This window comes from Capsicum annuum, chromosome 3, assembly GCF_002878395.1.
Source record: "Capsicum annuum cultivar UCD-10X-F1 chromosome 3, UCD10Xv1.1, whole genome shotgun sequence".
In the NCBI taxonomy this organism is placed as follows: domain Eukaryota; kingdom Viridiplantae; phylum Streptophyta; class Magnoliopsida; order Solanales; family Solanaceae; genus Capsicum; species Capsicum annuum.
In genome coordinates this window covers 37,118,142-37,135,970 of record NC_061113.1, presented here as the reverse complement: position 1 = coordinate 37,135,970, position 17,829 = coordinate 37,118,142, and the positions used below count along the sequence as shown (strand labels likewise).

The 17,829-nt window shown below is 39.1% G+C and overlaps 1 protein-coding gene across 5 annotated transcripts in view; it reads left to right on the top strand.

Annotated features, from left to right (window-relative positions):
- LOC107863925 (piezo-type mechanosensitive ion channel homolog) overlaps nucleotides 1–17,829 on the top strand; it is a 53,639-nt gene that overhangs the window by 34,449 nt on the left and 1,361 nt on the right. For 4 of the 5 annotated variants that reach the window (XM_016710130.2, XM_016710128.2, XM_047407930.1 and 1 more), the window contains 8 exons: nucleotides 1,489–1,617; nucleotides 1,746–1,919; nucleotides 2,060–2,293; nucleotides 5,156–6,697; nucleotides 7,532–10,011; nucleotides 10,397–10,789; nucleotides 11,086–11,244; nucleotides 17,091–17,594. In XM_016710130.2, coding sequence (XP_016565616.1) covers nucleotides 1,489–1,617; nucleotides 1,746–1,919; nucleotides 2,060–2,293; nucleotides 5,156–6,697; nucleotides 7,532–10,011; nucleotides 10,397–10,789; nucleotides 11,086–11,244; nucleotides 17,091–17,594 — 5,615 coding nt within the window. The remainder of the gene's footprint in view (nucleotides 1–1,488; nucleotides 1,618–1,745; nucleotides 1,920–2,059; nucleotides 2,294–5,155; nucleotides 6,698–7,531; nucleotides 10,012–10,396; nucleotides 10,790–11,085; nucleotides 11,245–17,090; nucleotides 17,595–17,829) is intronic. The other variant, XR_001672495.2, reaches the window with a different exon arrangement.

The following is a 17,829-nucleotide window of genomic DNA, read 5'->3' as shown; positions in this document are numbered from 1 at the left end:
CGAGGGGGTGTGAATGACAAATTAGAGGTGTGGAGGCAAACTCTTGAGTCTAAAGGGTTCAGGGTGAGCAGAAGCAAGACAGAGTATGTGGAATGCAAGTTTAATGACGTGAGGCGGGAGAATGAGGTAGTAGTGAAGCTGGAATCACAGGAGGTATGTAAGAGGGATAGTTTCAAGTATCTCAGGTCCGTGATCCAGAGTAACGGTGAGATTGACGAGGATGTCTCGCACCGTATTGGGGCGGGATGGATGAAGTGGAAGCTCGCGTCGGGGGTGTTGTGTGATAAGAAGGTGCCGCCCAAGCTGAAAGGCAAATTCTACAGGGTGGTAGTCCGTCCGGCCATGTTGTATGGAGCGGAGAGTTGAGCAGTTAAGAACTCCCACGTCCAAAAAATGAAGGTGGCAGAAATGCGGATGTTGCGCTGGATGTGTGGGCTGACTAGAGGGGATAGAGTTCGGAATGAGACTATCCGGGAGAAGGTTGGTGTGACTCCAGTGGAGTGCAAGATGCGGGAAGCCCGATTGAGATGGTTCGGACACGTGAAGAGGAGGGGCATGGATGCCCCGGTTCGTAGGTGTGAGAGGCTAGCGTTGGATGGTTTTAGGCGGGGTAGGGGTAGGCCGAAGAAGTACTGAGGTGAGGTGATTAGGCGGGACATGGAGCAGTTACAGCTCACCGAGGACATGACCCTAGATAGGAAGGTCTGGAGGACGCGAATTAGGGCAGAAGACTAGGGCCGGTTTGGGTTGCTAATGTAGGGAATTACTTGGTGGGGGTTTTATTCTTGTTATGATTCCGCGTTCCATGTTTTATTACGAATCTGTGTGCTTTCCTCTGTTTTCTAATACTTATGGGTGCCGTATTTATGTTATGTAATCTAGTTCTGTGCTTTACTATGAGTTTGTGTGGTATCTCGTGACTTGAGCCGGGGGTCTATCGGAAACAGCCTTTCTACTTCTTTAGAGGTAGAGGTATGGACTGCGTACATCTTACCCCCCCAGACCCCACTAGGTGGGAATACACTGGGTTTGTTGTTGTTGTTGTTGTTGTATTCCTATTTCTACTTATATTCTAATAGTTTATTCATTATATATGGCTACTCGGCCTTGTTTATGAATGAAATACATTTACGTTATTAAAAAAAAAAAATCAACACCAATTTTTTTTAAGCTCCTATCTTTTACCCTTCTGTCAGTAATGCCAATTGCCAGAATACTGTTCTCTTTAGTTAAAAGATGCAGAAGTTATTTGGAGCATATCATTGCTTCAACTTAGGCTGCCATTAATACTGTCGATAGCATGTAATGGCTTCATAATTTGCTTGCCTTTCCTTAATTTATTCGTGATTGGGAATTCTTTTGATTCACGAAGTGATTGCATTTCTGTTCTATACTATGTCTCTTTATTTTTGTGGCTTCGACTTAGATTTTTCAGTTTCCCCGTAGCGCTTCAATTTCATCACTCTGTTTTATCTTCTGTAATTGCAGTGAAAGAAGAGACCAAAGTATTGATTGTGGCAACAGTTGCCTGGGGATTACGAAAATGTTCTCGAGCTATTATGCTAGTTCTTATATTCATTATTGCAACAAAACCTGGATTCATCCATGCTGTATATTGTAAGTTTTATCAGACAACCTGGGTAGGTTATTGGTGTAATGGGCCCAAATTAAAGTATTTTGAAGAAGATTCTTATGTAGTGCCTGGTCTGGTGCAAGGTGTTAACTGATTGTTTTTATTGTTTCAGTGATATTCTTTTTTGTTTATCTTCTGAGCCATGACATCAATGAAAAGATGCGTCAGTCTCTAATCCTTCTATGCGAGGCTCATTTTGCGGTTTTGTATATTCTTCAGCTTAATCTAATCACAGAAACACTGGAGCATAAAAGCTCATTGAGTATGGTGATCCTGTCTCAGTTGGGTATGTTTTCTTTTGATTGGTTGTCTTGATTTCATCTACCGGATGAATACTTAGCTCATTTCTCTTGCTCTCGCACATTTTCTTTCTCTACCGCATTTGTTTTTCTTTCATTTTTGATGCATCCTTCCAAACTCCTGCAGGTCTACTCCAAAGCGATAGCTATTATGATTTCCTTGAGATAGCTGTGCTTGCGTGCTTCTGTGCAGTTCATAACCATGGCTTTGATGTGCTATTCTCGTTTTCAGCCATTGTGCAGCATGCACCTTGTCCTCCTGTGGGATTTAGCATTTTGAAAGCTGGCTTAAACAAATCAGTCCTGTTGTCTGTTTATGCCTCTTCCACTAATAGAGACCATGATCCTGATCATTCACATGGTATGAATTTTCTCCCGGCTAATTCGTGATGGTTGTATGTTTTCTAATGGGCAACAAAGAAATTAAAGTCATCAGTCGCTGGATATTCACTTTAGCTTGTAATCTAGTTGTAGCTTAAAAATATTTAGAAAGAGATTGTCACCTAATAAAATGTATGGTAGTCAAACAAACTTCATCCTTACTAGAAGATGGGATAGAACCTTATGTAAGGACAGAAGGTATTACCACGAGAAGCCTTTACTGTCCAAGATAGGTTGGTGGATGTAAAGCGTAAGGGGAGAGTGAAAAAGGAGAAAACTTTTGGGTATTAAAGGATAACCAACTAGTTCAAGAAAAAACTACGAGGGGAAGGAGTATGTGACCTGGAGGAGGATGCGATTATTTTGTGGTCGGAATGTTAGGTTGGATTAAAAGAGTACCAAACGAAATCTGAGGTATCCTAAAGGTGTAGGAACTCGACCACAATAATCCTGATGGTGGAATGAGGAGGTGCAAAGAGTTATTGGGGCTCAAGAAAGTGGTATAGATAGTTACCAAAAGTAGAAGATGAAGAAGATTTTGAATAGTACAAGTGCGACGTTAAGAAAGCTATGATAAAGCCTGAGGATAAGTCGTGGTGGCTTGTAGCAAAAACTAGTGACAACAGAAGGGGAGAAAGAAATGTTTAAATAGCACGTCAGAGAGAGAAGAGAAGTACGGACTTCTTTTTTTTTTGTTAAACTAGAAATTTTATTTAACAAATCGGACAAATATGTGCAAACTAGCTCATTGGACTCTAGAGCTAGATCTTACAAGTAATAACCACTGAAAACCTTAAGGCTGTAAAACTCTAGAGAAGTAAGGACTCAAACCAGGTAAAGTGCCAGGTAAAGTGTATGAAAGACGATTCCCTATAAGTATTGGCATGCGATAATGAGATCAGGGGGAGATGTAGAGGTTATTTTGATCAACTGTTCAACTCATAATGGCACTCTAGATCTCCAAACATATGTGCATGATAGAAACTTCGGCTACACTCATATAAGTAGGCTAGCAGAGGTATATGATGCCATGAAAAGTGTGAGCATTAGAAAACATGCAGTTTAGATGGTATATCGTAGAGGTTTGGAAGTGTCTTGGAGAGATTGGAATAGGATGACTTACCAAAAAATTTAATGTTATACTGAGCAATGTTAGGGTACCCGATGAGTGGAGAAAGAGTGCCCTGATTCCAATTTAATAAAAACAAAGGAGACATCCAAAGATGTGCTAACTATTATGGAAAGCTTATGAGTTATAGAATGAAACTCTAAGAAAGAGTGTTAAAACGTAGACTAAGGGACACTGCAAGGGCGACAGAGAAAGCGTTTATACTTATGCTGGTAAATCTTCAACATAGGCTATATTTTTCGCCAAGGATTTTGATGGAAGTTTATTGTGAAAGGAAAAAAGATCTACCACATGGTGTTGTTTGACCTGGAGAAATCGTATGATAGACTAATGAAAAATCCTTTGGTGGTGTTGGAAAAGAACTTCTCATATTAAATATATTAATGCATAAAGGGAATGTGTAAAAGAGTCATCAATAGCGTGAGAATACTTATAGGAGATACAAAGGAGTTCTCCATAACTGTGGATTGACACCAGAGGTCGACATTGAGCTTGTAATCTTTTACCATTATATGGACGAGCAAACCAACATAATGCAAGATGCGGTCTCATGATGTATGCTATTTGTTGACGCTATTGTGCTATTGACGGAACCCGCAAAAGTATAACCAAAAGCTTGAACTATGGAAAAATACTCTAGAAATAAGAGTTTTAGGATAAGAAGTAAGATTGGATATATGCACTGCAAGTTTAGTCAACATAAGAAGAGAGAAATCGAACTAAGACTAGATGGGATTGCGGTGCCTTAATGCAAACAATTTAGATGTCCAGGCTCATTGTTCTAAGACATAAAATCATAATCAGATGGTTTAAAGGATGCCTATCGAAGTGATAAGTAAGTTCTATAAAATGTGTATAACACCAACTGTGTCACACGAGAGTGAATGTTGGGCTGCCAATAAGTCCTAACTTATCCAAAAGATAAGTGTCGCAGATATGTGCAAGCTGAGATGGATGTGCAATGTTATAATATTAGACAAGATTAGAAATGACCATATTTGTTAGAAGGTTGAAGTAGCATACTTCGAGGATAATATGAAAGAAGGTCGTTTGAGATGGTTTGGTCATGTATGCTAATGCACTGGTCTGTAGATGTAAACCATGGAAAGTGAAGGTGCAACTAGGGTGGACTAAAATCACTTGGAAGAAAGTTGTCTCACGGACCTACAGTCTCTTGGATCCTGCGACTTAGCAAAAGATGGGGCACAATCGAATAAAAAGATCTATATAGACGATAATTGTTAGTTCACTTTTGTCTTAGTCATATTAGTACTTTTATTTTCTGTCCTATGTTTTTATTTTTATTTATCTTATTTTCAATAATATTGGATTAAGTTGACTTTAAAAGGTTGACTGTTACCATTCTAAAAGAAAAGATGAGTTTAAAAGGATTAACATGGTCTGTGAGGTTACATATAGCGGGCCTGACTTGTTTGGGACTTGGGCATAGTAGTTGTAGCTACTGGATATTCGATCCAGATGTGCTTTTTCAGGTCTAACCTTCTGACAAGACTGGCATGCAGCATTTGGATGTTTTTGGAAGATGAATTGCCTGATTATCTTTTGTAACTTAATGTAATAGCAATGGTTACTCATCAAATTTTCTTGGTTAATGTTGGGTATTGTCCTCGTACGAATTCTGATGTATTAAAACTGTTGTTTTAATTAGTCCCGTTTTACCGTCTTATCATAATGGTGTTGATTTCCTTGCAGAAAAAAGGATAGCTTCATATCTCAGTGCCATAGGCCAGAGATTTTTGTCTGTATATAGATCGTTTGGAACCTATATAGCTTTTATTACTATTCTTATCACGGTGTATCTGGTGACGCCCAACTATGTATCTTTTGGGTACATCTTCCTTCTTCTGCTCTGGATCATTGGAAGACAACTAGTTGAGAAGACAAAGAGGCGCCTATGGTATCCACTGAAGGTCTATGCAATTTCAGTGTTTGTTCTTATCTATAGTTTGAGCATTTTCCCCACTTTCGAGGCCTGGGTGTCCAGAAACCTTGATATTCAGGTATACCTTGGCTATCACCATGGAGCATCACTATTGGAAAATGTCTGGCAGTCTCTTGCAATCGTAATTGTGATGCAAATGTATAGCTATGAAAGGCGACAAAGCAAATACTTCCATTCAGAAGATCCTGGTCCATCGCAGTTTGGGGTATTCGGTTTCATCAGACGGTTTCTCATTTGGCACAGTCAAAAGATTTTGTTCATAGCACTATTTTATGCATCATTATCTCCAATAAGTGCATTTGGGTTTTTCTATCTTCTGGGTCTTGTCCTCTGTTCAACCCTGCCAAAAGCTTCCCGAATACCATCCAAGTTGTTCTTGATTTACACTGGACTTATAGTGGCCACGGAATATCTGTTTCAGATGTGGGGTAAACAGGCTGGGATGTTTCCTGGACAAAAGCATTATGCTTTATCTGTTATCTTGGGCCTTGAGGTGTATAGACCAAGTTTTTGGGGTCTTGAAGCAGGTTTGAGGGCTAAAGTGCTTGTTATCGCTGCATGTACACTTCAGTATAATGTTTTCCATTGGTTGGAAAAGATGCCAGCTTCTCATTTGAATGACAATAGATCTGGCGAACCTTGTCCATTGTTCGTCTCAGAAGAAGATGTATTGCCTTTAGTTCCTGATGGGGAAAGCAAGCCAGCAGCGGACTCCAGTGAATTGTCTACGCAAGGAATGCGACCATCAAGCAAGTCGTGGCCGTACTTAGGCCAGAATCTCTATCAATCATCTGATGATGTGCCCTCTAACAGAGGAGTCTCCGAGTATAGTAATAGAAGTAAATATTCTTTTGGTTCTATCTGGGGAAGCAGAAAAGAAAGTCATAAGTGGAATAAGAGGCTTGTTGTTTCACTGAGAAAAGAAAGACTTGAGATGCAGAAAACTACCTTGAAAATTTATTTGAAATTCTGGGTGGAGAATATGTTCAACCTCTTCGGGCTTGAGATCAATATGCTCGCCTTGCTTCTTGCCAGCTTTGCTTTACTTAACGCTGTCTCCTTGCTCTACATTGCTTTGCTGGCTTCTTGTGTTCTTCTAAAACGGCGAATCATTTGTAAAGTTTGGCCCATTTTTGTACTTTTGTTTACTTTGATTCTTTTGCTTGAATACTTTGCCATGTGGAAGAGCTTGATGCCTTTAAATCAGCACCCACCAAATCAGACGGTGCATTGTCATGATTGCTGGAGCAGCTCGGATGCATATTTTGATTATTGTAAAAAGTGTTGGCTCGGTATGACTCTTCAGTAATATTAGGCATTGTAGTTTGTTACACCACGTCTGATTTTTTTCATCTCCTTGCACTTTCCTTATTTTTTCAACGTCCTTTCTCTTTTTGTTATAATAAGGTAATACAAGTTTTATTAATGTTGGGAACAAAGTCTGTATACAAGTGGTACGCCAAAAAGTAGAGAACCTACCAAAATAGTATGATTATCTACAAACGATACCCAATTATCTTCTATACAGATAGAAGCCTCATGCAACAACATACTCGGTGTAGTCTAGCAGGTAGGGTCTGGGGAGGGTAGAGCATACGCAGACCTTACCCCTACATCATGGAGATAAGCTGTTTCCGAAAGACCCTCGGCTCTATTAACACATATCAAAGCAGCATCATTCGTGCAACAACAGAAGACTAGGAAAATGAACATTCCTTTTTCTTTCCCATCTGTTTTCAAAATAGTGCTATGCTATCTGTTCCTTTTTTGTTTCCTGTTATGGTATCCATTTGTATATGCGGAAGCATCAACTTATTTGTTTCCTGAACCCATCCCTTTTTGGATTTGAATTTCAAATCTGGGAGAAAACCCAAGTCCCCCCCATGGTACAAGTTAGCTCAAAAAAACACCTTCACCAAAACAAAATTTTGAGATGAACAAATAGTTGCTAAAAGAAAAATGGATTGATGCCTTCTATTTTTCTCTTAAATTTGGGAGCAGCTTCTTTTGCCAATTGTTTAACTGTCTGATTCAAGATTTAACACCTGTAGTTGTATTGTGGATGTTTTGCTGGAACTTTTTTGTTATATACTATCTGAGCTGTTTTTGACTTTTCTTTCTGACAGGGTTTACTGTTGATGACCCTCGAACGCTGATCAGTTATTATGTGGTCTTCATGCTTGCATGTTTCAAGCTCCGTGCTGATCGCACCTCCAGTTTATCAGGGTCATTTACATATCGTCAGATGGTCTCACAGCGCAAGAATTCTTTCGTGTGGCGAGATCTTTCGTTTGAAACCAAAAGCATGTGGACCTTTCTTGACTACTTGAGGCTTTACTGCTATTGTCATCTTCTAGACCTTGTCCTTGCTTTGATACTGATAACGGGTACCCTCGAGTATGATGTTCTACATCTCGGATATCTTGGCTTTGCTCTGATCTTCTTCCGGATGAGGCTTACGATTTTGAAAAAGAAAAATGAGATATTCAAGTATCTTCGCATGTACAATTTTACTGTCATAGTTCTTTCTCTGGCCTATCAGTCTCCATTTATTGGTGATTTTAATGCGGGAAAATGTGAAACTATAGATTACATTTATGAGGTGATTGGGTTCTATAAATACGATTATGGATTTCGCATTACCTCGAGATCAGCTTTGGTCGAGATCATAATTTTTGTGCTCGTCTCACTGCAATCATACATGTTCTCTTCCCCAGAATTTGAATATGTGTTCCGTTATCTTGAGGCAGAACAAATTGGTGCTGTTGTACGTGAGCAAGAGAAGAAAGCTGCCTGGAAGACTGCACAGTTACAGTACATTCGTGAATCTGAGGAGAAGAAGCGCCAGCGAAATTTGCAAGTGGAAAAGATGAAGTCGGAGATGCTCAACCTACAAATACAGCTTCACAGCACAGATACAAATTCTGCTGCCACTCGTGGTGACACTTCTCCTCCTAGTGAGGGTATAAGGAGGAGAAGGAATTTCTCAGTTCCAAATTTAGTAGAAAGAAAACCAGAGAAACCGGAGATTGATGTTAATGCAGACTCTGTTTTTTCTCATGATTTCCCTGAATCTCCAAATAGTAGCAGGGCAGAAAGCCCATTTGCAACAGAACTTATGAAACACCCAATTGAAACTCCTCTGTGTGAAATAAGTGAAGTTGAAGACGATGCAGGTGATAGTGCTTTGAACCTGGAGAAAGAAAACAAAAGAAAAGGCCAATCTAAGGATAATCCATTAGTTTCTGCGGTACAGTTGATTGGTGATGGTGTTTCTCAAGTACAGTCCATTGGGAATCAGGCTGTAAACAACATTGTTAGCTTTCTGAACATTCCACCAGATGACTCTGATTCTAATGAGACCTCAACTGCTGGGGATGGAATATCTTGTGAGAGAGATAGTGAGAATACTCCGTACGCTCATCTGGACCGCTCGTCTTCTCTGCAATCAGATAGGAGTAGAACGGCTGAAGCAGCAAGTTTGCAAATTGGCAGAATCTTTTGTCACATGTGGTCCCAGATACGTTCAAATTATGACGTTGTGTGCTATTGTGGCTTTCTTCTTGTCTTCCTTTGGAATTTTAGTTTGCTTTCTATGGTGTATCTGGCAGCTCTCTTTCTGTATGCGCTTTGTGTGAACACTGGGCCAAGTTACATTTTTTGGGTCATCATGCTAATCTACACAGAAATATACATTTTGATCCAGTATCTTTATCAAATAATTATTCAGCACTGTGGTTTTAGCATTCAGTCCACTACTCTTCAAGAGTTGGGTTTTCCTACTAAAAGGATAACATCAGCTTTTGTCGTAAGTTCACTGCCACTATTTCTGGTGTACTTGTTTACCCTCATACAGAGCTCTATAACGGCAAAAGATGGTGAATGGTTTTCTCTAGGATACAGTACTTGGAAGAGTAGACTTTTGGACCCAAAGGAGGACCTAGTGGCATCTGAGTGGAGTGAGAAGGTGAAGAAGATCTTCCTTCCATTCAAGAATATGGTGAAAATGGTGATCAGAGGTTGTAGTAGGTATTGGAAATCACTAACACAGGAGGCAGAATCTCCACCATACTTTGTCCAGTTGTCCATGGATGTTCACATGTGGCCAGAGGATGGAATCCAACCAGAGAGGATCGAATCTGGAATAAATGAATTGCTAAAACTTATGCACGATGATAGATGCAAAAACCAAAACCCCAGCCGCTGTTCTTGTTCTAGTAGGGTCCAAATTCAAAGCATCGAAAAGAGTAGTGAAAATCCAAACATTGCATTGGCTGTTTTTGAGGTGGTCTATGCCTGCCCATTGACAGAATGTACACATGAACAGTTCAAATCACTCACTCCAGCTGCTGACATTGCAAAAGAGATCCGTGGAGCACAAAGCATAGGTGCTGTTGAAAAAGTTGGATTTCCATACCGTATACTCTCCATCATAGGCGGGGGTAGAAGAGAAGTTGATCTTTATGCTTATATTTTTGGTGCTGATTTGAGCGTGTTCTTCTTGGTTGCTATTTTCTACCAATCTGTCAAAAAAAACAAAAGCGACTTCTTGGATGTTTCCCAACTTGAGGATCAGTTTCCCGAGGAGTATGTATTTATATTGATGGTAAGTGTGTGTTACATTTGTCTTTTTCATGCTTTGCAGAATTCTTTTTATTAAAGATATTGTGCACTGTTGTGGGGATAACCAGACATGAACAATCTTTTCCTTCAGGAAAAGTTGTTTCGACTCTACTGGTCAATTCTCCAGTACTGATCAACTAATGAAAAATGTAGATCAACAGTCCTGTATCTTTCTTGCAGTATTGGCATGTTTATGTTTTATTCATGTGTCCGCGGAATTGCAATTCTGAAGGAATATGTCAGTGATTCTTGTACTCCATTTCAATTAGCAGGATACTATGTAGAAAGCTCCTATAACCCCGCTGAAATAGTAATACCTGCAGCATGATAATATTTCGCCTCTGATTCTCTTCTATGATCTTCTGCAGGCAATATTCTTCTTGATTGTGGTTGACCGCATCATATACCTCTGTTCATTTGCCACAGGAAAAGTGATCTTTTACATGTCAAATCTCTTTCTTTTTACATATGTCGTCACGGAGTATGCTTGGAATATAGATGCACAGCAAAGTGCTGCTGGATTAGCCCTCCGTGCAATATATCTAACAAAAGCAATATCTCTGGCTTTGCAAGCCATACAAATCCGCTATGGTGTTCCTCACAAGAGCACATTGTATCGCCAATTCCTCACCAGCAAAGTTTCTCAAATCAATTATCTAGGTTACCGGCTATATCGTGCTCTTCCTTTCCTGTATGAATTACGATGTGTACTGGACTGGTCTTGCACTAGAACTTCATTGACAATGTATGACTGGCTAAAGGTGAGACATCCCCCCCCCAACCCGAAACAACCCCTCACAAAAAGAAAGAAGATTTAAGAAAAGTTGAGAGAATTTCCAAGTCTGGTTTATAACGAGGATTAATTGCATAACTATCTTTCTTGACTTGGTGTGAAAATGTCCAATAGAACCTAGGAGGAATTGTTTTTGAAAAGAAGTCTCTTTTCCCTGGTTTTGGTTCTCAAGTTAGTAGGGCGAGCATATTTGTCTTTTTTTCAGAAGTGAGAAGGTGAGGATTTTTTTTCCGCGAGACTGATGTTTTGATAACTTTTTTCTAGTTGGAAGACATAAATGCAAGCTTGTACCTTGTCAAATGTGATGCTGTTCTGAACAGAGCTACACACAAACAAGGGGAGAAGCAGACTAAGATGACCAAATTCTGTAATGGAATATGTTTGTTCTTTGTATTGATCTGTGTAATCTGGGCTCCCATGCTGGTAAGTGGTTTGTGAACTGATATTCAGATCTATGTGCTATACAATTTGCACGTCAAGATTTTCATTCAGAAGTATACAGTAGTAGTTTTCATTCAGATAAACGGATTACATATTCTGAAGCACATTATGATGTCTTTATCAAATCATTATACCACTGAAATGTAATAAAGAAAATATGGGAATTAGCAATTCCACATCAGTGCTTGCATGCCCGGACAGTGTGTGAATATTATATCTACAATTCCCCTCAATATCATCGAACAACTAGTAGAATTTTCATCACATTTGTTTTGTTCTTTTCTTGGACATTGGAGAAGTTCATGCATATGTTTCACGTCAATCCTACGCAACAAAGAGTTTTTGTCATTGCATTGGGGAGTTCCTTTACTACTTTACTTTTGAATCTCTTTTATGTCTTGAAAATCAGGAGATTTACTAATATTGTATGGGATATTCTAAATGATTTTATCATAATAATTAGGAATCTTAATTATCAGGAAACTTCGCTTTTTGTATATTAACAACCAATTTTATAGGAGTTTTCTCTCTTCTTTTCTCTCCTCTTTTTTCACATGATACCAAAGCCTCTAAATCTTGGTATAAGACTTATGTAGCTTCCCCCTGCTGTGGTGCCACTGATGCTTGTATCAGGGCAGGCTGCCTATACCACACCCTTGAGGTGTGGTCCTTCCTCGGACCCTACATGAACGTGGGATGCTTTGTGCACGGGGCTGCCCTTTTATCATCTGCACCTCTTTTTGAGTGATTGTTCTGGCTATACTATGACTCTCCAGTGATTGTTTTGGCAGCATTAGAAGAGATGGCATCACATCTCTTTTGAAGGTCCATGTCAGGACTGCTGCTTCTGGCCGTTCCTCTGAAGACTTCTCCAGCAAATTTTTCTCTTAGCATTTTTCTGTTTACTCCTCTTTCTTCCTTTTCCATGTTTTATGTTTCACCTTCAGTGCCACTCAAGGTACACCGGTAATACCCTGTAGGCAAACTCTTCCTCTTTCTAGTAACTAAGAATAGTTCCTTCCATGTGCTTCTACTAAATTCTTTGTCCATTTACCAATGAATTTCAGGACATAATTCGAATATTTCTTTTTCACAGTTTTGAAAATACTGTTCAAGCAACTGTATTTCCTGAAGTTTTAGAATTTCCTCCTTTGCAAAATAATAAAACTCAAAATTGCAACAATTATTGGGATATCAAGCTTCTAAGCCACACTATAAAGTTTGAGAGAGGGTGGTGGTGATGTGGGTGAGGAGAGGTCTGTCTATTTTTGAGATTCAATTTGGATTCATGCTGGGGTATTCGACCACATAAGCCATTCATCTCGTAAGGGGATTGGTGGAGCAGTATAGGGAGAGAAAGAGTGACTTACATATGATGTTCATTGACTTTGAAAAAGCATATAACAAAGACCTTAGGGGTTCTATGGAAATGTTTGAAAGCTAGAGGTGTCAAAGACATGTACAATGATGCCAAGACCAATATGAGGACATGGGAGGAGACTCAAAACACTTCCTAACCGTGATGGGGTTGCCCAAGGAATCAACTCTTAGCCCATTTTTATTTGTCTTGGTGATGGATGAACCAACGCAACATATGAAGGAGAGGTGTCATGGGGTATGTTATTTGTAGATGACATAGTACCGATTGATGAGACATGCGATGGAGTTAACTATAGGTTGGAGATTTGGAGAAAAACTTTAGAGTCTAAAGGGTTTAGGTTGAGTAGGACTAAGATAGAGTACTTGGAGTGCAAGTTTAGTGACGTACTCATGAGGCAGATGTGGAAGTGAGGATCGATACATAAGTCGTCTCCAGGACAGGAAGTTTCAAGTATCTTGGGTTAATAATCCAAGGAAATAGGAGATTGACAGTGATGTTACACATCATATTAGAGCGGGCAGATGAAATGGAGGCTTGCATTCAGTGAGTTGTGCAATAAGAATGTGTCAATAAGACTTAAAAATAAGTTTTATAAAGTGGTTGTTAGATCAGGTGTGTTGTGTGGGGCAGATCAACATCAGTCAAGAACTCGCATGTCTAGAGGATGAAAGTAACCGAAATAAGGATGTTCAGATGGTCATGTTGGCATACTAGGAGAGATGGGATTGACTAAAATATCCAGGACATGGTGGGAGTGACCTATGTGGTAGATGAGGGAGGCGAGACTTAGATGGTTCGGGCATGTGAAGAGAAGATGCACATATGCCTTGGTGAGGAGGTATGAGAGGTTGACTATGGTGGGTACATGGAGAGGTAGACGTAGGACAAAGAACTATGCGGAAGAGGTGATTAGACATGGTATAGTGCACCTGTAGCTTATCGTGGACATGACCCTATATAGAAATATATGAAGGTTTAGGGGATTAGGATAGAAAGTGAGTACGTAGTCACACATTGTCTAGTTTCCTTATTAATATTTTTTTATTACTCTCCTACTATCACATGTGAAGAGAAGATGCGCATATGCCTCAGTGAGGAGGTATGAGAGGTTGACTATAGTAGGTACGTGGAGAGGTAGACGTAGGACGAAGAACTATGAGGGAGAGGTGATTAGACATGACATGGTGCACCTGTAGCTTATCATGGACATGAACCTAGATAGAAATATATGAAGGTTTAGGGGATTAGGAAAGAAAATGAGTACATAGTCGCACATTGTCTAGTTTCCTTATTAATATTTTTTTTATTACTCTCCTACTATCTTATTCTCTGATTGTATTGTCTCCTTCACTTCGCTTTATCATATTATTGTTGTTGATATTGTTCTCTTCTCCATTTTTTTTCAGTATGTCTTCTTCATTAGTATATTTGCTATAGCTACTTAATTTTTGATCTATTTTGCTTGAGCTGAAGGTCTATCTAAGCAACCTCTCTACCTTCAAAAGGTAGGGGTAAGACTGCGTATACACCACCCATCTTAGACCCCACTTGTTAGATTACACGGGGTATATTATTGTTGTACTGTCTTATTATTTGATGTTATTATACCTGTTGTTTCTTTGATCAGTTATCGTATTATTTATTGTTGCTACGACTCTTTTCTCCATTATTTTCAGCATGATTTTTTCACTACTGTATTTCATTTTTATTCCTGATTTGATATGCTTTACTTGAGTTGAAGGTCTATTGGAACGACCTCTACCTTCTCAAGGTAGGGGTTAGGCTGGAGTTAGGCGTTTAGATTTAAAAAAAAAATTGGGTAATTGGTCATCATAGTGACTCAACTTTGTTTTGTCTTCCAAAAGTCACTCAACTTTGTCAAGTTAGCTTCCGTGGTCACTTTAACCAGAAATATAATTTCTGGTATAATTAATGATGTGGTAACTGTAAACTTTTAAAAAACATTAGTTTAAAAATATTAAAATCAATGAAGTGTGGGTGAGAACCATCAAGTTTCTAGTTCACATCCCAATTGATACAAAATTATTAGGTGATTTCTTTCCATCTAACCTAGCTTTAGTGGATAGAGTTACTTGGTGCCTATTGTTATTGGAAGGTGGCATGTATTTTGTGGAATTAGTCGATGTACACGCAAGCTGACCTGAACACTACGGTTATAAAAAAATCAATAGTTAAATTTATTTAGGACCCAATCCATCATAAATCTGGTCCGTTTAATGAGTTGAATATATAAAAGATAAAGTGTACGTAGACCTTACCTCTACCTCGGGGAGGTAGAGAGGCTATTTCCAAAGACCCTCGACTCAATTGCAACAAATCAAAGTATGCAAAAAGGGAATATGATAGTGAAACATATCAATCAATAAGGAAGGTTGTACATAGCCTACAAAGAAAAAAATAGTAACAACAATGAGAAAATGTGATAACTGAAAAGAAAATAGATGTATAAGACTACTACTACAACAGAATCAATGCTCCTAAGCTCCCACCAAGCCTAAAAAACGAGTCAAAGCCCGACTACTTACTAAGCTTCTACCCTAATTCACACCCTCCATATCCTCCTATTTGAGGTCATGTCCTTGGTGAGTTGAAGCTGTGCTTTATCCTGTCTAATCACCTCTTCCCAATGCTTTTTCAACCTACCTCTACCTCTTCTCATACCCGTTATATCCAATCCCTCACACCTCCTTGCTAGGTCATCTGCGCATCTCCTCTTTACATGTCCAAACCATCTCAGTCTCGCTTCTTTCATCTTGTCCACCACAGAAGTTGCTCCACTTTGTCTCGGATATCCTTATTCTTAATCTTATCTCTCATGGTATACCCACACGTCTATCTCAACATCCTCATTTTTGCAACTTGCATCTTCTGAATATGGGAGTTCTTGACTGGCTAACACTCTACCTATACAACAAATTTGATCTGGCCATTACTCTATAGAATTTACCTTTTAGTTTCAGTGGTATCTTGTTATCACACAGGACTCCGAAAGCGAGCCTCCACTTCATCCAACCCGCGTCAATACAATATGTGACATCATTATCGATCTCTCCATTTCCTTGGATCAAAGATCCAAGGTACTTGAAACACACTCTATTGGGGATGACCTATGTATCAAGTCTCACATCCATGCCTACCTCATAAGATGCCTCACTGAACTTGCACTCCAAATATTATGTTTTCGTCATGCTCAATCTGAACCCTTTAGACTTCGAGGTTTATCTTCAAATTTCCAGCCTAGCGTTGACTCCACTACAAGTCTCATCAACCAGTACTACATCATCCACAAATAACATACACCATCTGATGCGTCAATATAACAAGGCAAATAAAAATGGGCTAAGAATTGATCCTTGATGCAATCCCATCTTGACTGAGAAGTGTTCTGAGTCAACTCCCATATTTTTACTTAGGATGTCCTTCATCACCCTAATGTAAGCCACCAGTACACCTCTAGTCTCTAGGCATCTCCATAGAACCTCTTGGAACTTTGTCATAGGTCTTTTCTAGATCAATGAACATCATATGTAGATCTTTCTTCCTCTCCCTATACTTCTCCACAAGTCTCCTCACAAAATGAATGACTTCTGTAGCAGAACGCCCTGACATGAAAATCGAACTTGTTCTCAGTAATGAACACACCCCTCCTCACCTTATCTCCACCACCCTCTCTCAGACTTTTATAGTGTGTCTTAGCAGTATACCCCTATAATTATTGGAGTTTTGGACAGACCCGTCAGTAGTGTTGCAAAATAATAAAACTCTTGTTGTCTTGATGTGTCATTTGAATATTAAGAGAATCATAAAATTAATGTGTGTTATGCTCTTAATGATTATGTTATTATGAAGTAAAAAAGAATCGTTAAGAATATTATGTGGAGTGCTGTTAGTTGTTGTGTCATAGTTGATATTGCATAGAAATCTCAGTAATTAGGGAACTTCCTTTATTGTGCTCCCCGCATATCCTCTCCCCCTTTCGACGTTGCTAAAAGACTCACTCTGTTGTCTAGATATATAAGTTTGATTATCTTTATCTGGAAGTCTTAACTTGAGATGTATGACATTCCCATGCTCATCCATTAGTAGAGGATCCATCGTGTGTTGGCTTGGATCACACAGTTCCGCTCTGATGTACCAATTTGTGAGTTACATGACTAAGTATCTTGTGATAAAGTAATGTTTTGTGTTACTGTATATACCTGCATTAATGTAGATGTAAAAGAAAGGAAGACAAATGGGAAAGAAAGTTATTCAAAAGCTGATACTTATTTATTAGCAGTGTGGCCATATAGACATGAGATCTGAAAACTATTCTCAGTCATCCCTAGCTTATTCAAATTTTCCTTTCTATAACTTCTAATCGTTTCTTGGTAGTACGTGTTGTGGTCTTGTAAATTCAGAATATTGAAACTGTTCTTTGGTGCAGATGTACAGCAGCGGTAATCCAACTAACATTGCAAATCCTGTAAATGATGTGAGGGTTCAGCTTGATATCAAAGAAATAGGTGGAGGAAGGTTAACCCTTTACCAGACTACTCTTTGTGAAATGATTCCATTTAAGCATCTCCATGATGATTTTAATCTTGATCCCAATGGTTATCTTTATACATACAATATAAATGATATCCAACTTATCTGCTGTCAACCTGATGCAAATACTCTGTGGCTGGTTCCGGATGTTGTTCAGAGAAGATTCATTCTGTCTCTGAGAGATATGGATGTTAAATTTTCTTGGGTTTTTACAAGGGACAGGCCTAAAGACAAGGAGGTTGTGAAATATGAAAGAACTCTTGATTCTGCAGATTGTCCAAAGCCATCGGAAGTTAAAAAAGTTTTGAATGGTTCCACCAATAGTTTCCGAGCATATAATCTATATCCTAGATATTTTCGCTTGACTGGTTCTGGGGAAGTTAGGACTATCGAAGAGGAGGTAAGATGGCCTTACTAAACTGAATGTGTATATTACTCCCTCCGTTCCTCAATACTTGTCACATTTTTGGTTTGCACACCCCTTAAGAAACTCTGTATTTTTACCATCATATGCGTATTTAATTTTTTTAATCATTTCTGTTTGATTACTCTTTAATTAATAAAGGGAAACCCGGTACACTACCGCTATGCGCGGTGTCCGGGGAAGGGCCCCACCACAAGGGTGTATCGTATGC